An 18,090-nucleotide genomic window follows, 5' to 3' on the forward strand; every position below is an offset into this window, starting at 1 on the left:
GCCACCCAGGGATCCCTAATTTTTATTTTTAAAGTTAACAGGAGGGGGATCCCTGGGTGGCGCAGCGGTTTGGCGCCTGTCTTTGGCCCAGGGCGCGATCCTGGAGACCCGGGATCGAATCCCACGTCGGGCTCCCGGTGCATGGAGCCTGCTTCTCCCTCTGCCTGTGTCTCTGCCTCTCTCTCTCTCTCTCTGTGACTATCATAAATAAATTTAAAAAAAAAAAAAAAAAAAGTTAACAGGAGGAAGTGGGTGGAGCTGTGGGCAACACGGCCAAGATTCCCATCTCCACGACCTATAAGCCTCTAACTCCCATCAGGCCAGACCAGGCCTCCAGCAGGGATGAGCAGCTCCACCTGGACTGGAAAGCTCTCTGCATGGGAGGTGTCGTCCCCATGGGAGGCTGCCAGCCCTGTCCCAGGGGTCCTGGGACAGCAGGGTAGCTGAGGAAAAGTATGCATGCACACAGTGGGAAATTCCCATCCCTACTTTGGACAGGGGCTCTCAAGCTCCAGTGGAGCACTGAGGGAGATGCGGATTTCTGGCCCTGGCCCCCAAGACGAAAAAGCAGTAGGTCTGGAATATGGACTCAAGAGGCTGTTTGCCTTTTCATTCTTTTTTTTTTTTTTTTTTTTTAAGATTTTATTGATTTATTTGAGAGAGAGAGCAATTGAGTGCAAGCGATGAAGGAGCAGAGGCAAAGGGGGATAACCTTCAGCAGACTCCCCATTGAGCATGGAGCCCAAATCAGGGCTTAATTCCAGGACCCTGAGATGACAACCTGAGCTGAAACCAAGAGTCAGACACTTAACTGACTGAGCCACACAAGCGTCCCTGTCGTTTTATTCTCTATTGTGGAAAACATCACTTACAAGAGCAGGGAGAAGGAAATGAATCCCTGAGTCCCCACCAAACAACTCCACTGGTCAATTCTGGTTTCAGGTGACATGTTTCCTCTCTACTCCCACTCACTCCCTCACTGAGTTTAAACAAATCTCAGACATCACAGAACGGCATTTATAAGTATCTCAGCATTCCCTCTAAAAGAGAAAGACCAGGGACGCCGGGGTGGCTCAGCGGTTTGGAGTCTGCCTTCAGCCCAGGGCGTGATCCTGGAGACCTGGGATCGAGTCCCACCCACATCGGGCTCACTGCATGGAGCCTGCTTCTCCCTCTGCCTGTGTCTCTGCCTCTCTCTTTTGTGTGTGTCTCTCATGAATAAATTAAAAAAATTTTAAAAATAAATAAAAGAGAAAGACCCCATTTAAAAACAGAACCACAAGGGCGCCTAGGTGGCTCAGTCAGTTAAGGGTCTGCCTTTGGCTTAGGCCATGATCTCAAGGTCCCAGGATTGAGCCCCATGTCGAGCTCCCCGCTCAGCAGGGAGTCTGCTTCTCCCTCTCCCCCTGCATGTGGGTCCATGCTCTCTCTCAAATAAATAAAATCTTAAAAAAAAAAAAAAAAAAACAGAACCACAAAACAATTATTCCACCTAAAATATAACACCAATTCCTTAGTGTCGTCAAGTACCAAGTGAGTGTTCAAGTTTCCCCAATGATGTCCTAAAAGTTTTGAAATCCACATTTGTGGACTGTATTCACAACCACCAACAGCTAGAAAGTTCTCAGATGTTGCCTGACTGGTGAAAAGAGAAACAAAGCACAGGTAATATAACAGGGCGGTAAGAAAGAAGCACAGCACATACAGCAAGTGGTGCTCACAAGGACAGTGCCAAGTATATGATTCCATCCCCGTGAAATTCTAGAAGAGGCAGAAACCAGAGTGATAGGAAAGCAGACCTGTTTACCAGGGGTCGGGGCTGGGTAATGAAAACATCCTATGTCACAGTTGTGATGGTCATTCTGCAGGTGTACACATTTGCTAAAACTCAGTGAGCTGTAGGCTTAAAACAGGTGCATACTGGGGCACCTGGGTGGTTCAGCTGACTGAGCTTCTGCCTCCAGTTCAGGTCGTGCCTGGAGTCCTGGGATGGAGCCCTGCATCAGGAATCCCTGCCGCTCCATCTCCCTTTGCTCTTCTATGCTCTCTTTCTCTAAGTAAATAAGTAAAATCTTAAAAAAAAAAAAAAAAAAAAAAGTGCATATTATTGTCTGTAATCATTATCTCATGAGGTCATTTTTTAAAAAGCATAACTACAATGATCTCACCTTAAAAAACTAGAAATTCCTTAGTATCTTTTAAGTTTCAAAGGACTATATCCGAGTTCCCCCAAGTATCTCAGAAATGTTTTAAAATCTGCATTTTGTTGATTTTCTACTCAAGTGTAATTTGCATGCAGAACATGTGCATTTGTAACAAGCTGTCTCAGTTATTCAGATGTAGGTGGTCCGTGGGGAGGAGGGGATTGACCACATAATGTGTCCTCCTCCCGAGAACACCTCTGGCAGGGAGACACAGTGGACCTAGAGGCACACAGTGTGTCCACGGGGGCTGGGTCCCACCTGGATAAGCCCCCAGCACAGGGCTAAGAACATCGAAGACCTCCTTTAGAGTGGCGTCAGGGGCCGGCAGGGGGAGCTCTCACACCCTGCAGGCCAGCCAGGAAAAGCAGCTCTTTGCAAGTGCATTGGCGGTAGATCCTACTGTACCACCCCGGGAGCAGGAAGCAAGCTTTCCTCTTCCCCTGGCAACAGCCCCAGCCAGTGGGGGACTGTCACAACTCAGCCAAAGAGAAGCCACTACACTCTGAACTCCCAGTTTGCTCCAATAGACTTATGGTTCCCACAACCCTCAGAAGTTCCCCCCTCTCCAATATAAAACAGCATTCCTCTCCTTTGTTCTCCAAGCTTGCCTATGGTTTTGCTATAAGCTTCCTTGCCCTGCAATTCCTGAATAAATCTTTTTTTTTTTTCTGGTAAAATAACTGGCAATTTTATTTTTAAGATTAATAGGAGAAAGCAACCTCTGGCCAGACTGAATGTGGGGAGCTGATGGGCTGTGGTGCCAAGCTACCTGGCTCACTTATGGGGGAGGCTGGGCAGTGGGTGAGCACAGCCTACCCAACCATAGGCTCCTTGGGCTGCAACGATTGTGCCTTTTCCCAGAGCCTCTCTGTCCTGGCAAGAAGGGAGTTAGCACTGGTTTCTGTAAATCAGATTCAGTGTTTTCATTATTTCCACTGTAAATCCAAACACAGAGTCCAAGGGGAAAAAAATCTAACCCATTAACATACTAGAATTCAGGTCCTTTCCACTAATATTTTGGCTACTAAATGCCACATCTACCAGATGCTGTGTCTCCTAGGGGCCAGACACTACTCCAGGCATTCCCCACACAACAGTGAACAAAGCAGTTCCTAACTCAAGGCATTTCTGAGCAGATTTGCATCTAAGAGCATGCAAACAAAAAACCCCAAGCAGACCTCACACACTTACCTACAAATAAAGAATTCCTAGATTATCCACACCGAGCAAAGGGCAAAGTCCATACCAAGGTCCACCTCCATTAACTAGGTGGTTTGAGAGCCAATTGCAGTCCCCAGGGAGCTTCTGAAACCTTTAGGAAATCCTTCCTCTCATAAGCCTGCCACAAATCCCAATTTCTAAATCCCACTACATACTATACTGGCCCACAATGTAGCCACAGGTCAGAAGAGACTATCAATGTTTACATTCAAATAAGTTTTTTTTTTAAGATTTTATTTATTCATGAGAGACACAGAAAGAGAGAGAGGCAGAGACACAGGCAGAGGGAGAAGCAGGCTCCATGCAGGGAGCCCGATGAGGGACTTGATCCGGAGACTCCAGGATCACGCCCTGGGCCAAAGGCAGGCTCTAAACCAATGAGCCACCCAGGATGGATCCCCCATTCAAATAAGTTTAAATAAATGCAATTAAAAATCCAGTTTCTTCAGGGCAGCCCCGGTGGCTCAGCGGTTTAGCACGGCCTTCGGCCCAGGGCATGATCCTGGAGACCCGGGATCGAGACCCACATCCGAGCTCCCTGCATGGAGCCTGTTTCTCCCTCTCTGCCTGTGCCTCTCTCTCTTTCTCTCTCTCTCTGTGTGTCTTTCATGACTAAATAAATCTTTAAAAAAAAAAAATCCAGTTTCTCCACGTCTGGCCACATTTCAAGCACTCAGTGGCCAGTGACTAGTGGTTACCATATTGGACTGTACAGACATGGACCATTTCTATCACTGCTCCATGAAGCCTAACTCTCCAACAACCTGTTACAAGACACATCCTTGAACTTTATTTCAGTAAACACTCGGGGGCTGTTCTTAGGGGCCCACACTGATACCATAGTTAAGTCTCACAACCAAATATAAACTTCAGCTTTGGTAAACAGAGGAAAAACTATAGCAACAGGGACACCTAGCAGGGAATAATCCACCAGTAGCCTTCAGTTCCTGGTCAAGGCCCAAGGGCTGCCCTTGACCAAGTCCTTAACCTCTGAGGGCCTCATTTTCACCATCTGTAACATGACAGAGCTGGACTGGGGGCTCCCTAAGGGTCCTTCCAGGTCTGACATTCTAGAACTCTGAGTCCAACAAAGAAAAATGTAATCTACTAACTAAATGTTTATTAACATTACTTACTTCGGGCTCCCAGCATGGAGCCTGCTTCTCCCTCCTCCTGTGTCTCTGCCTCTCCCTCTCCCTCTCTCTCTATCATAAATAAATAAATAAATAAATAAATAAATAAATAAATAAATAAATCTTTAAAAAAAGAAAAGGGGGGGATCCCTGAGTGGCTCAGTGGTTTAGCGCCTGCCTTTGGCCCAGGGCACGATCCTAGAGTCCCAGGATAGAGTCCCACGTCAGGCTCCCGGCATGGACCCTGCTTCTCCCTCCTCCTGTGTCTCTGCCTCTCTCTCTCTCTCTCTCTGTCTATAATAAATAAATAAATAAATATTTAAAAAATAAATAAATAAACATTACTTAAAAATAAACCAAAATAAATAAAGAGAAAAAGCTCTTCTAAGACTTTAAGTGCTGTCCTGGACCTGTAACCTAGGGCTAGGTCAAAAGGTAGAGGAAATGACATCCCACAGTGGCCGCCCATCCAAAGTTCAGGTTCTCATAGGTAAATTGCCCTCTTTGTGAGCCCATTTTCATAAGCACCATGTCCAGCAGCATGCCAAAGATTGTAATCCCCACAGCCACCCTCAAGGAGGCATTATCATCTCCACTTCACAAATAAAAGAGCGGAGGCCCAGCAAGGTTTAGGAACGTGCCTAAAGCCATGAGGCAGAGAGCTAGGATTTGAATCCAGGCCCCCTGAGCCTGTGTTCCACTTTTTGGACAAAAAGAGCTCCCATTTACTTACACAGTGCCAGCCAAGCACTGCCAAGCACTGGATACACTTTCTTTAACACCCAGAACCACCCATGAGAAAATGGGACACTGAAAGGCCAGGCAGCTTCCAAAGGGGCAGAGGCTGAATTCATTTAAGTAATGCTAATGTTTATTTAGCAGATGACATTTTTTCCTTGTTGGACTGCGGAGCTGCTTCTAACCACTGCCTACCCCAGCCTTTCAAGCCCCATCCCTCCAACACCTCCTTCAAAACTGAGCATGAAAAAAAAAAAAAAACCTGAGAGCATCTTAATTATCTAGGATGATGGAGAGTCTGGCATCCTTCCCTGCTGCCCTGTGAACCTTCCAAAAGTGGGGACCAAATTTTCCACGTTGGTCAGTGTCCCTCCATGGCACTTTGCTCCTTGGAGGCATCCAGTGAAACTTGTTAAATTCATGGGCTTGGCTGTCTTTGGCCAGGAGGCTCCTCTTTCAACACAGGGTATCAGCTTAAATGTCCTTAAAGGGCTCCCCACCCTGCTATGTCCACTCTCCAATGTCCTGTAGTTTCTCCAGGCCAAGCCCTTGTGAGCCTGGCCCTCAGCACAGCCCCACCCCGACACCCTTTGGCAGTCATGCTGGGCACATGACGCTCACCTCAGCCAGGCATCCTGCCCACTTGTTCCAAGGCCACTCAGAGACAAAATGCAGTTGTGAATATGCCAGAGGCAGTGTGGTACACACCATGGGTACACACATTTGTTTGTGCACACACAGAAGTGCCTAAAGCTACCCAAGAACCATTAACTATTAGAAGGTGGCTTAACAAAAGATAACATGTACAAACTGGGTATTCATCATACTGATGAAGTAAATAAAAGCTTGGCTTTCCATGTGTAGACTGAAGTCAGTATCTTCTTTTTTGAAAGGGAGTGCAGAGGAAAATATATAGGTCTGGATACAGCTCACCTGGCAGGAGCTACCCTCAGGTCTTGTGGTTGGATGAACTTAGAGAGACACTGGGTCTTCCAGAGCCTCAATTTCCTTCCTCACTTCACAGAGGTGAGATCCCTGCCATCCTGCCTCTCAGGGAAGTTGGGCAAACCCAATGAGACAGCAGATACACAGGCCTTTTGCAAACACTGACTGCCAAGGTCACCTGACCAATACAAGGATCCAAGGCCCCAACTCCAGGCCTATCATTTTCCCAACTTAACCGCTTCTATTATTTTTGCCCTGGAGCTTGGGAGTTGGTGGGGCCTTAACCACCACACCACCAGTAACAAAGGGAACACAGTAAGGCTCCCCTTAAAAATCTTCTCTCCCTGGAAAACTCAAAACTGACCTTGAGGTCAGGAAAGGCTTCTGACCGAGTAGAAGTGAGAGGTCAAGGCAGTCCATTGATCCCGCACTTAATATATACCCAGCCAATGCCTTCTCAGGTGAGATGTCAACATCCACAGGAAACCAACCTGCCTGGGACCCAGGGTCAGTGTGATGCCCAACCTGCAAAGCTGAGGAACCCGCCTGCAAAGCTGAGGAACCTGCCGCCCCCAAAGCAAGAAGCGGCTCCCTCCTCGGGGTGAGCCAGGCCAGGCCCTGCTACAGGCCCCAGTCCTGCCGTGGCTTTCCCGGACTTCTTGCCCTTATTCTGCTCAGGCCCAAATACCAGCGTGTCTGCTTCTGGTTTTTCCCAAAGGGGTGCAGAGTAACCTTGAGGCTGCCCTCCGCGCTCCAGTGGGAAATAACCCAGCTCGTGATCTCCGGCTTCCTCCGGGGCTTCGGTCTACCCGAAGGGCTCGTGCAGGAAGACACGGGCGAAGAACCACCCTTCGCCCCCATTATGTAAGACGCTTCCGGGCTCAATGGAGCAGTAAGCCGTTAGCGGGAGGATATTTTCTGGTCTTCAGGGAACACCGGCTCTTCGCAGAAGCCGAGGCAGGCCACGGACCGAGCTGTAGCTCCGCAGCCCCCGCCCACTCGGGGACCCACCCAGGGGCTCGCCCGGCGAGCTGGTAATCGGTGTCCCTCCACTCGGGGGCTCCGGCTGGCGATGCACCACCGCCGGGAGGACGCCCTCGAGTGAGGGGGCTCAGCTGGGGCCGGGCTGCGGCCCCGGGGCGCCCGGGCGCGGGGCGGGGCGGGGCGCGGGGGATGCGCACCGACCCGGCCCGGAAGGGCGCCGCGTCTACTCCTCCCGCAAACTGCGTGCGTGGCGGCCGCGCCGTCCCCGGGTTGCCAGGGGCGGCCGGCGCTGCGGGGCCTGAGGCGCATCCCCGCCCGGCAGGCGGGCGACGAGCCGGAAAGGCAGGGCCGGGCACTGGCTGGGGCGGGGGCGGGGGCGGGGAGGGGGCAGGGCGCCGAGGGGCGCGGGCCGGGGCGCAGACTCGGCGTCCTGGCCGCCCCCCGCGCGGCGCGGCCTGCTTACCGGCAGATCTGGATGGCGGACGGGGTCTCCGCGGCGGGGCCTGACATGCCGGCGGCGGCGACGAGCGGCTGAAAGAGAGCGCAGGTGTCTGGCAGGCCTGGCGCGGAATGAATGAGCCCGGGCGGCGCCATGGAGGGGGAGGGTGGGGGCGGGGCCATGGCGCCGGAGGGGCGGGGCCTGAGCGCCGGCGGCGAATCGAACGCGGCCTCCTGCGCACGCCCCGCCCCGAGCCCCGCCCCCGCGCCCGCCCCCCGGCGGCTGCCGGCTCCGCTGGCGTCCGGTTCTGGTTGCGGCGGGGCGCGGTGGGGTGCCGCTTCCAGAAGGTTCGGCGGCTGTTGGGCGGCGCCGCGGGGGGCGGCCGCGTGGGTCAGCCTCGCCCTGCGCGGCGCCTGTTGGTGCGGGGCGTTCCGGCTGCCCGCGCCCGGCGGTGGCGGGTCACAGCGCCCCGCGAGGCGGCGGCGGCCCGCGCGCGGCAGAGAGGCCCGCGGGGGTCCGTCCGGGTCTCGCCTTCTCGAATCAGCCATGACAGGAAATTAGAGGCGGTTTCCCGTAAAGCGGCATTTATGGCCGGGCTGCCGTGTGTTGTGCTGGGAGACACGTGGGTGAGCGGAACCCGGAGCGCGGGGCCGGCCGCCAGGGCAGCGCCCCTGCTGCAAGCGGCCGAGCTGGGCTGGGCTGGGCTGGGCTGGGCTGGGGATCGGCCTACACCGCCCACTGCAAAGATCTCGCGGTTCGCGCAGAAGGACTTGGGAGTACTGAGCTTTTGCTCGGGGGTGGGGGGGTGGGGGGCATACTGCAGTAGGGACCGTAAGGATGCTGACCTGTTACGTTGCACAACGTGCTCTGCCAGGGAGTCCAGGTGAAGTCGGGGTCACAGATAACACCCATAGTACACCAAAGAGGGCAAAGGTGATCACTCTACCTACCAGAATTACAGAGAGGTTTTTACCCTGGAGGAGAAATTGCTTTTTTCCAAATTTGTTACAATTACCATTAATTGCTTTTGCAGTCCGATTTTTAAAAAATCTGATAAACCCACAGAGCTGGAGCTGTTTCGTGAAATGTGAAAACCCATTTAGTCTAAACTGAATACCTCTGAATGAATCGTTCATCATCCTGCTCACTCCAGTATTGCCAGACCATGGAGGTGGCCCAGATCATATCTGTGATTAAAGATTATTGCACTAGAAATTTTGTTGTGTAATGTGAATTAATGCAAGCATCAAGGGTCACACCAAGCCTGTTTAACCACCACCTCTTCCCAGGTTGAATCCCAAAGTAGACAGATTTCTTACAATGGGACCAAGGAGCAATAGCCAGATTTGGAGCCAACTCATCTGAGCCTTAGGCCAGGCAGTTTCCTTATCGTTTATTTGGAGGAGAAAGGAGGCAGCGAATGTAAGGGGCCTACCACAATAATTAGGGCCTTTCTTCCCCTTTGTTCTCACCCAGAATGTTCTGTTTCTCTAAAGTGCCCTTCCTTCCCCAGTCAGTGCGATGGAAGAAGGATTTACAGAGTCCCTGCTCTATTTGTATAGGTGGGAGAAGTTCCCATGAAGATGGATATATTTTTGTTCTTCAAAAAGCTCAATATCTAATTGGGAGACAAGTCTGGGACACAAAGCCTGGCTGTGACTACAGGCAGAACCAAATTTCTAGACTAGGGGATGGGCTGAATGGCTCAGGATTAAATAGCCTGGGGCCGGGATCCCTGGGTGGCGCAGCGGTTTAGCGCCTGCCTTTGGCCCAGGGCGCGATCCTGGAGACCTAGGATCGAATCCCACGTCGGGCTCCCAGTGCATGGAGCCTGCTTCTCCCTCTGCCTATGTCTCTGCCTCTCTCTCTCTCTGTGTGTGTGTGACTATCATAAATAAATTAAAAAGTTAAAAAAAAAAAGAAAAAAAAAAAGCCTGGGGCCCTCACAAAGATGGACAAAGAAGAGATCTGAAGCAACATCTGGACCTTTGTGAAAGAGTGTAGCAACATCTGGACCTTTGTGAAAGAGTGTGGCTCCACTTTGGTCCGAGACAGGGACTGTCAACACTCTCCCTGTGACAGCTCCTCCAGCAGCAGAAGGAGCTAGGGAACTTTACAGTCCAACCAGGACATTTAATGTGTCCTGGTTCTATGTAGAAAATGGTGTTTCAGGATTAACCACTTGTATGTGATTGCCAGTTGTTTATGCCCTTGCCTGGTGTTCCAGATCAGCAGTCAGGAGAGGGGAGGGTGTGATCCCATAGCAAAAACATCAGGAATTACCTTTACTACAGCCCTGGTGGATTTATACTGCCTTCTCACCTTACAGTCTCCCTCCTGCACTCCCCATTCCGGGGTTTTTCCTAGGTTCTCCCCAGGCTGCCAGGCCATTTCTGTCCCTCTTTCAGCAAGACAACTCAGAAGAGCTGTTTGTATACACACCCTGTCCTCTGCACCCCCTCCTCATTCTCTTTTGAACCAATTCCATTCTGGGTTTTGTCTCTACAGCTCAATTTATCAAGGTCTCTAAGTCCTTCCAAGTTGTTAAGTCCAGTAATCTGTTGTCAGAAGCCATCTCTCTTGAAACGCTTATTCCTAGCCTTCCAAGAGGCCGGCTGCCACACACTGTTGTTTTTCTGGCCACTTTGCTCAGCCTGCTCTGCCGGTTCTGCCCCATGGGAGGCCCAGACCTCTCCCCTGAATTCAGGACATCCTCATCTTCTTGCCTGGGCCACAGGTCACCCTAGTTGTGAATAGGCATCTCATGCTTCCCCCAAAAATTGCCCCTCATGGTCTTCCCCATTAGAGCTCCCCCCCCCCAAGATTTTATTTTATCTATTCATGAGAAAAGAGAGAGAAGCAGAGACACAGGCAGAGGGAGAAGCAGGCTTGCTGTGGGGAGCCTGATGCAGGACTCGATCCCAGGACCCCAGGATCATGACCTGAGCCAAAGGCAGATGCTCAACCACTGAACCACCCAGGTGCCCTCCCATTCGAGTTTCTTCCTTCCAATTTGCTTAAGCTAACAACTGAGGAATCATCCGTGACTCCTTTTTCTCCCACCCCTCATCCAGGTCACTAGCAAAGCCTGCTAGCTCTGCATCCAAAGCCTAGAATGTGCCCCATCTCCCTGTGGCATTAGAGAACCTGCCCACAGCTCCATCCAGAAGGCCTCATCTCTGCTCTCCCCCTTGCTCAGTTAGTCCCTGACCCTGTGACTCCTCAGACAGTCCTTGACTACACCCGACCCCTCTTTCTTCAAGCACCGGTGAGATTCAGCCCTCACTTCCTTGGGTCTTTACTAAAATATCACCCATAAGTATGGCCTTTCCTGGCCACCTGTCTAAAACTGCAATTCCTCAGCACCCCCTATCCTCTCCCTGACTTGTTCCCCTTAGCTCTTAATGCCACTTAACATACATTTTACTCATCTATTTATGGTGTCTCACCAACCAGAATGCATGTTCCATGAGGGCAGGAGTAATTTTTTTTTTTTTTTTTACTATTTTGTTCATGACTGTATGCCAAGCCCCTAGAAGAGTGCCAAATACATAACAAGCTCTCAGGAAATATTTTACCAATGATAGACTCAACAGAGGTTTATAGCAACATATTGGACCACAGCAGGTATTTGATTCATTCTACTTGGTTTCCCCACTCTTTCTTTGGGCTAGAAATAATACCCACAAATTGTCATTTTAAAAGCCTACATATAGGGACATCTGGGTGGCTCGGTCAGTTACATGTCTGCCTTTGGCTCAGGTCAAGATCTCAGGGTCCTGGGATGGAGCCCCACCCCACATTGGGCTCCCTGCTCAGCCGGGAGTCTGCTTCTCCCTCTCCCCCTCCCCTTCTCATGCTCTCTCTCAAATAAAAAAAATAAAATATTTTTTTAAAATAAAAATAAAAAGCTTATATATATTATATTATTTAAATAATTTCTGCAAATTGTTATGGAAAGATACTTAAGAAGCTATTGACACTGGTAACCTTTGAGGGAAGGGGGTGAGGCCTTTGCTTTTCATATATATATATTATATATATATACATATATATTTCATTTTATTTTATTTTTAAAAGATTTTATTGGGATCCCTGGGTGGCGCAGCGGTTTGGCGCCTGCCTTTGGCCCAGGGCGCGATCCTGGAGACCCGGGATCGAATCCCACATCGGGCTCCCGGTGCATGGAGCCTGCTTCTCCCTCTGCCTGTGTCTCTGCCTCTCTCTCTCTCTCTGTGACTATCATGAATAAATAAATAAAATCTTAAAAAAAAAAAAAAAGATTTTATTTATTCATTCATGAGAGACACAGAGAGAGGCACAGACATACGCAGAGGGAGAAGCAGGCTCCCCATGGGGAGCCTGTTGTGGAACTTGATCCCAGGACCCTGGAATCACAACCTGAGCCAAAGGCAGACACTTCAACCACTGTGCCACCCAGGCGCCCCTGTATGTATATTTTTTAAAGACTTATTTATTTATTTGAGGGGAAGAGCAGAGAGAGAATCCTGAGGCAGACTCTCCACTTATCGCAGAGCCAGTTGCCGGGGGGGAGGGGGGGGGCTTGATCCCAGGACCCTGAGATCGTGATCTGAGATGAAATCGAGTCAGCCATTTAACCAACTGAGCCACCCAGGTACCTGTCATTTATATATTTTTGCACTGTTACTATCTAACCTTGTGACTGGTTTATTATTTTTTCAAGTCCATATGAAGTATCAGATATGAAGCAATAGGGGCTCTCATACACTGATGGTAGAAAAATAAATTGGTGCAGCCTATTTGGAAAATAGCTGAAAATATTTTTTTTTAAAGATTTTATTTATTCACTCATGAGAGATACACAGAGAGAGAGAGATTGGCAGAGGGAAAAGCAGTCTCCATGCCGGGAGCCCGACGTGGGACTCGATCCTGGGTCTCCAGGATCAGGCCCTGGGCTGAAGGCAACACTAAACCGCTGAGCCACCCGGGCTGCCCTGAAAATAATTATTTAAGTTGGAAACAGCCATAGCCTTTGACCCAGAAATCCTACCGCCAGATACATACATATCCAATATTTTAAAATTTTTATTTAGTTAGTTTTAGTTAGTTATTTGTTTATGAGAGACAGAAAGAGAGAGAGGAAGAGACATATAGGCAGAGGGAGAAGCAGGTTCCCTGCAGGGATCCCAATGCAGGACTCTATCCTGGGATCATGCCCTGAGCCCAAGACAGACACTTAACCACTGAGCCACCTGGGCATCCACATATCCAATATATTGAGCATGAGGTCACCCAAATGGCTTCATAGAAGAGCCACAGCAACATTGTTTATTTTTTTTATTTTTTAAAAAGATTTTATTTATTTATTCATGAGAAACAGAGAGAGAGACAGAGACAGAGACACAGGCAGAGGGAGAAGCAGGCTCCACGCAGGGAGCCTGACGTGGGACTCGATCCCGGGACTCCAGGACCACACCCTGGGCGGAAGGCAGGCACTAAACCACTGAGCCACCCAGGGATCCCAGCAACATTGTTTATGATAACTCCAAGCTGGAATTCAAATGCCCATCAACAGTACAACTAGCTTGGTAGATTGTAGTACACTCGCCTGGGCAATACCAAGTAGCCAATTAGCCATGAAAACCCGCAAACCTTAGTTACACACAATGAGGAATCACAACATGCAGGAAAAGAAGAAAGATGGGCAGCCTGGGTGGCTCAGCATTTTAGCGCCGCCTTCAGCCCAGGGTGTGATCCTGGAGACCCAGAATCAAGTCCCACATCAGGTTCCCTGCGTGGAGCCTGCTTCTCCCTCTGCCTGTGTCTCTGCTTCTCTCTCTCTCTCTCTCTCTCTCTCTGTCTCTCATGAATAAATAAATAAAATCTTAAAAAAAAAAAGAAGAATATATAGTATCAAGCCATGCATAGAAGAGCAAACATTCTATTTGTGCTGTTATCAAGAAGCTAAGTATTGGCAAAGACAAGGAGAAATGGGAATCCTTTTATACTGTTAGTAGAAATGCAAATAAGGTGCAGCCATTAGGGAAAACAGTATGGCGGCTCCTCAAGAAATTAAGATATAATATAGCAATCCCACTTCTGGATATATTTCCACAGGAAATGAAATTGTTTTTCTCAAAAAGATATCTGCATTTGTATGTTTATTGCAGCATTATTCACAATAGCCAAGATGTGGAAACAGTCTAAGTGTCCATCTATGGATGAATAGGATCAAGAAAATTTCATATCTATAAATTATATATTATAATTTAATAAATATAAACATACAATGGAACATGCCTCAGCCTTAAAAAAAAAAGGAAAATCTTGTCATTTGCAACAACTAGATAAACCTGGAGGTCATAATTATGCTAAGTGAAATAAGCCAGACAGAGAAAGACAAATACTGCATGGCATGACTTCTGTGTCAAATCCTTTAGAAAAAACATTGACCTCATAGAAACAAGGAGTAGAAAAGTGGTTGCCGGGGCTGAGCATTGGGGGAAAGAGGAAGAGGTTGGTAAAATGGTACAAGGGTTTAGCTATAAGACGAATAAGGTCTGAGGATCTAATGTATATATAACGTGGTGACTATAGTTGAGAACACTGTATTGTATAATTGAAATTTGCTAAGAATAAATGGAAAATAAATAGCTCTTTTAGGAAAATATAAGTAGGTGGTAAAAAGCTATAAAGAGAAACAAGGATATAGGACTGTCAGAAAAGTCAGGATAGTGGATCCCTCCAATGGAATGGGGAATGTTGTCATCAGGGAGGGTGACGTGGAATGGGGGAGTAGGGAGGTATTCATGTTTCTTCTCTTGACCTGGATAATGGTGTACAGGTTCATCATTTTTTCTATACTGCCAATGCAAGTTTTGTGCTTTTTTGGTATCTGTTATACATTGCAATTTAAAAAACAACAACAACAACAAGGAAACAATGGGGGGTAGTTTCCTGAATGACTCAGTCAGTTAGGAGTCTGACTCTTGATTTCAGCTCAAGTGGTGATCTCAGGGTCATGAGATTGAGCCCCAAGTCCATCTCCACACTCAGCACAGAGTCTGCTTCTCTCTCTCCCTCTGCTTCTCCCCTGGCTTGTGCTCTCTCTCTCTCAAATAAATAAATAAATAAATAAATAAATAAATAAATAAATAAAATCTTTAAAGAATGGTGTGTCTGGAAAGTGGGATTATGGACTTTTTTTTAATTATTTAAAAAAAGATTTTATTTATTCCTGAGAGACACACAGAGAGAGGAAGAGACACAGGCAGAGGGAGAAGCAGGCTCCACGTAGGGAACCTGATGCAGGACTTAATCCCAGGTCTCCAGGATCACACCCTGGGCTGAAGGCGGCGCTAAAGTGCTGAGCCATCCGGGCTGCCCTTTAAAAATGATTTTATTTGTTTATTTAGGGATGCCTGGGTGGCTCAGATAGTTAAGTGTCTGCCTTCAGCTCGGGTCATGATCCTGAGATCCTGGGATCACATTGGGCTCCTTGCTCAGCAGGGAGTCTGCTCCTCCCTCTCCCTCTGCCCCTGCTCCAGTGCTCTCTCTTGCTGTCTTGGTTAGGGTTAGACTCCTAACCGCCTGAGCTTAATATGACACTGAGATCATGACTTAAGCAAGTCACCTATGCTCTATGTCCAACTTGCTTCATCAGTAATCCCATCACAGTATGGTGAGAATAGATAAGAGATGAGAACAACAAGCATGCTAAAATATTGACTAGTAGTATACTTAGTTCCATTAAGCGTAATAAAATTTCTTAAACTGAAGATTTCATGTATGCTTGAATTTATAACCCAGAGCGATGCAAGAGAAGAGGCCTAGTAAACACGGGGCGTGTGCCCCCGAAACTGCCCATGTGTAGATGAGCACAATTCACCTGTCCCACGCCTGGAAAGGGACAAGCAGTATCTCAGGAAGGACTGCTTAGAGACCTCATTGGCATCCACCCCACTCCTAACACCTGTAAGTTCAAGCCGTGGGCCTTGGACCCCACAGAGAACAATTCTGAGGAAACCCAGAAGTAATAAACCATCCATTTGAAAGCAGGTGCCATAATGCAAGAAGAGGGCAAGCCAAGAATAAGTGGGTCATTATGTGGAGAAGACACACAGAGGTTCATCTTCCAAATGAAGCATTTAGAAATCATCTCTTCAACTTTAAGTAGGTCAAACTGTAAATCTACAACTACAGCCGTAACCAGATGTCTATACATTAATGTGTTAGTGAGACATGAGCTTCAAAGCGCCTTCAGCCTGTGGAGTTCTGCTTCCTTCCTTAAACCTGGTGGCCCTTGGTCGCTGGGTCTGAAGTTCTGTGGCTCCACCTAGGGGCTGAGACCCCCAGACGCGGCATCCTCTGCTTCACCAGGCCCAGCCTGGGCTCACCTGCCTTCTTCAGATCTTTATCTTTTATCTTTATCAGAATAAACTTCTCCTTACTAAAACTTATACAAGGAGCCCTGGGATTACAACAAAAGCCATTCAGAGTGAGGGAAGTTCTATTTTTGTCACACACATGATAATAAAAAACTGGGGTATAATTACAGTTTCTCAAAGGCCCTGGAGGAAAACAATGCCGGTTTCATGCATCAAGTAAGTGCTGTTTGAAGAGTCAAAGGGCCCTTATTTGCTAGAGATGCTTAAATCAGGCCCCATGCAAATGTGTGAGTTGGGAAGAACCCTGGAGGGCCGGAGGGCGCAGCTCCCAGGCTCCCAGCCCCACCCCTGTAGAGGCTGTTATGTGTGGGTTTGCAGGCTCTCCAGAGAAAGGACTCTTCCTAACCAAGCTCTTGCCTGGCAAGAGATTTGGGAGACACCTCCAAATGCTCACCTAAATGCCCAGGTCACTAAGGGATAGAACACATGTTGATTTTTCTTCCTCAGTGGTACAGTAACATAAGTTGGACTTGGTAACCGTGTGAGTGTCCTGAAGGGGGTTCATTTCATAATCAGTAAATGGGAAGGCTAACTAGTTTGGTAAAGAGGTTAAAATGAAGGGACCTGGACCCTTTAGCATGAACCCACTTTCAGACACCTACTTGCTGTGCGGCTTTAGATGATTTCCTTGACCCCTCTGCACTTCAGTTCCTCATCTACAAAGTAAAGATAACAGTATATACCTCGTAGGCTTTTTATGAGGATTACATGAGTTAATATGTAAAACTCATTGAGAGCAGTGCCTGGTATATAGGAAGAAGTCAATAAATGGTAGTCGACATTATGACTAATTAATGATGATTATTCTCATGCACCTAACAACTACTTATTGAGTATCTTCTACATTCCAGGCCATGTGCTAGGCACTACCATCACACCTATGATACCACACAGTACCAAAACCATCTAGATATTTATAAGTAAAGCATACATGCAGAAAAAATGCACAAATCATCATTGTGCAGTTGATTATCAACTTATAATTATAAAACATAAAATATATTAATGATTTAGTAATTAGTATAATTTTACTGTAAATAATTATAACTATAATATAATGTAATTACTAATAATAATTTTATGTTAACTACAAAAGGAATACAACCATTAACCCCCCTCCCAGACCATGAATGACAATATCTCCAACACCCCAGAAGGCTCCCACCTGTCCTCTCCTCCTTGCTGAAGGCATTCACTATGCAAACATCAGTGTGGCAGGTGGCCATGGTGATTGCCAGAAGCAGTAGTCTGCTTGCATTTGTCGCTGTATAGCATAGTATCCAACAATGAGGGTATACATTCTTTTTTTTAATATTTTATTTATTTATTCATGAGAGACAGAAAGAGAGAGAGGCAGAGACACAGGCAGAGGGAGAAGCAGGCCCCTCACAGGCAGCCTAATGCGGGACTCGATCCCAGGTCTTCAGGATCACGCCCTTGGCCGAAGCCGACGCTAAACCGCTGAGCCACGGGGGCTGCCCGAGGGTATACCCCTTTACATCTTCAACCCAGAGTTTTGCAAAAGCAGTGTCCTCACTCCTCACTGTTCTTAGACCATGGTCCTCTGACTCTCAAGTCCTCTGACTATGCTGGTCATTACCTGCCCCATGACAGTCTTCTGGTCACGAAGAAGTCATGGTCATGCATCCTTTGACAAACGAACTGAGCCGCTCCTCCATTATTTGGTTTTTGGTGCCTTCCATCTGTCCTCTGCTCTTTTTTCCCTCTTTTGGATGGTGGGGTTTTTTTTTTGTTTTGTTTTTTGTTTTATGATTCCACGTCATCTCCACATTTTGTCTTCTGAACTATATCTGTTCCCAGTGTGTGCTTGTGCACACCTGGAGGTCCCTGAGACCTTTTTTTTGGGGGGGGGGGGTCGTGAGATCAAATCTATTTATAATACACCAAAATATTATTTGCCTTTTTCATTCTCATTCTCTAACAAATATACAGGGTTTTTCCAGAGACTACCTGATGTGTAATGAAACTATATAATG

At 47.9% G+C, this 18,090-nt stretch overlaps 1 protein-coding gene and 1 long non-coding RNA gene across 2 annotated transcripts in view; one reads left to right on the top strand and one right to left on the bottom strand.

The window, feature by feature from the left end:
* ACOT7 (acyl-CoA thioesterase 7) overlaps nt 1-7,846 on the bottom strand; it is a 102,132-nt gene extending 94,286 nt beyond the window's left edge. Inside the window, exon 1 of the mRNA XM_038537793.1 lies at nt 7,689-7,846. Within this exon, the coding sequence (XP_038393721.1) occupies nt 7,689-7,846 (158 nt within the window). The remainder of the gene's footprint in view (nt 1-7,688) is intronic.
* A 279-nt stretch (nt 7,847-8,125) lies between these two features.
* Nucleotides 8,126-8,879, top strand: LOC111096121. The gene is made up of 2 exons (XR_005358917.1): nt 8,126-8,290; nt 8,698-8,879. It is a non-coding gene; the product is annotated as an uncharacterized LOC111096121 (long non-coding RNA).
* The last annotated feature ends 9,211 nt before the right edge of the window (nt 8,880-18,090 follow it).

The sequence above is a fragment of the Canis lupus genome, chromosome 5 (genome assembly GCF_011100685.1).
Source record: "Canis lupus familiaris isolate Mischka breed German Shepherd chromosome 5, alternate assembly UU_Cfam_GSD_1.0, whole genome shotgun sequence".
NCBI lineage: Eukaryota > Metazoa > Chordata > Mammalia > Carnivora > Canidae > Canis > Canis lupus.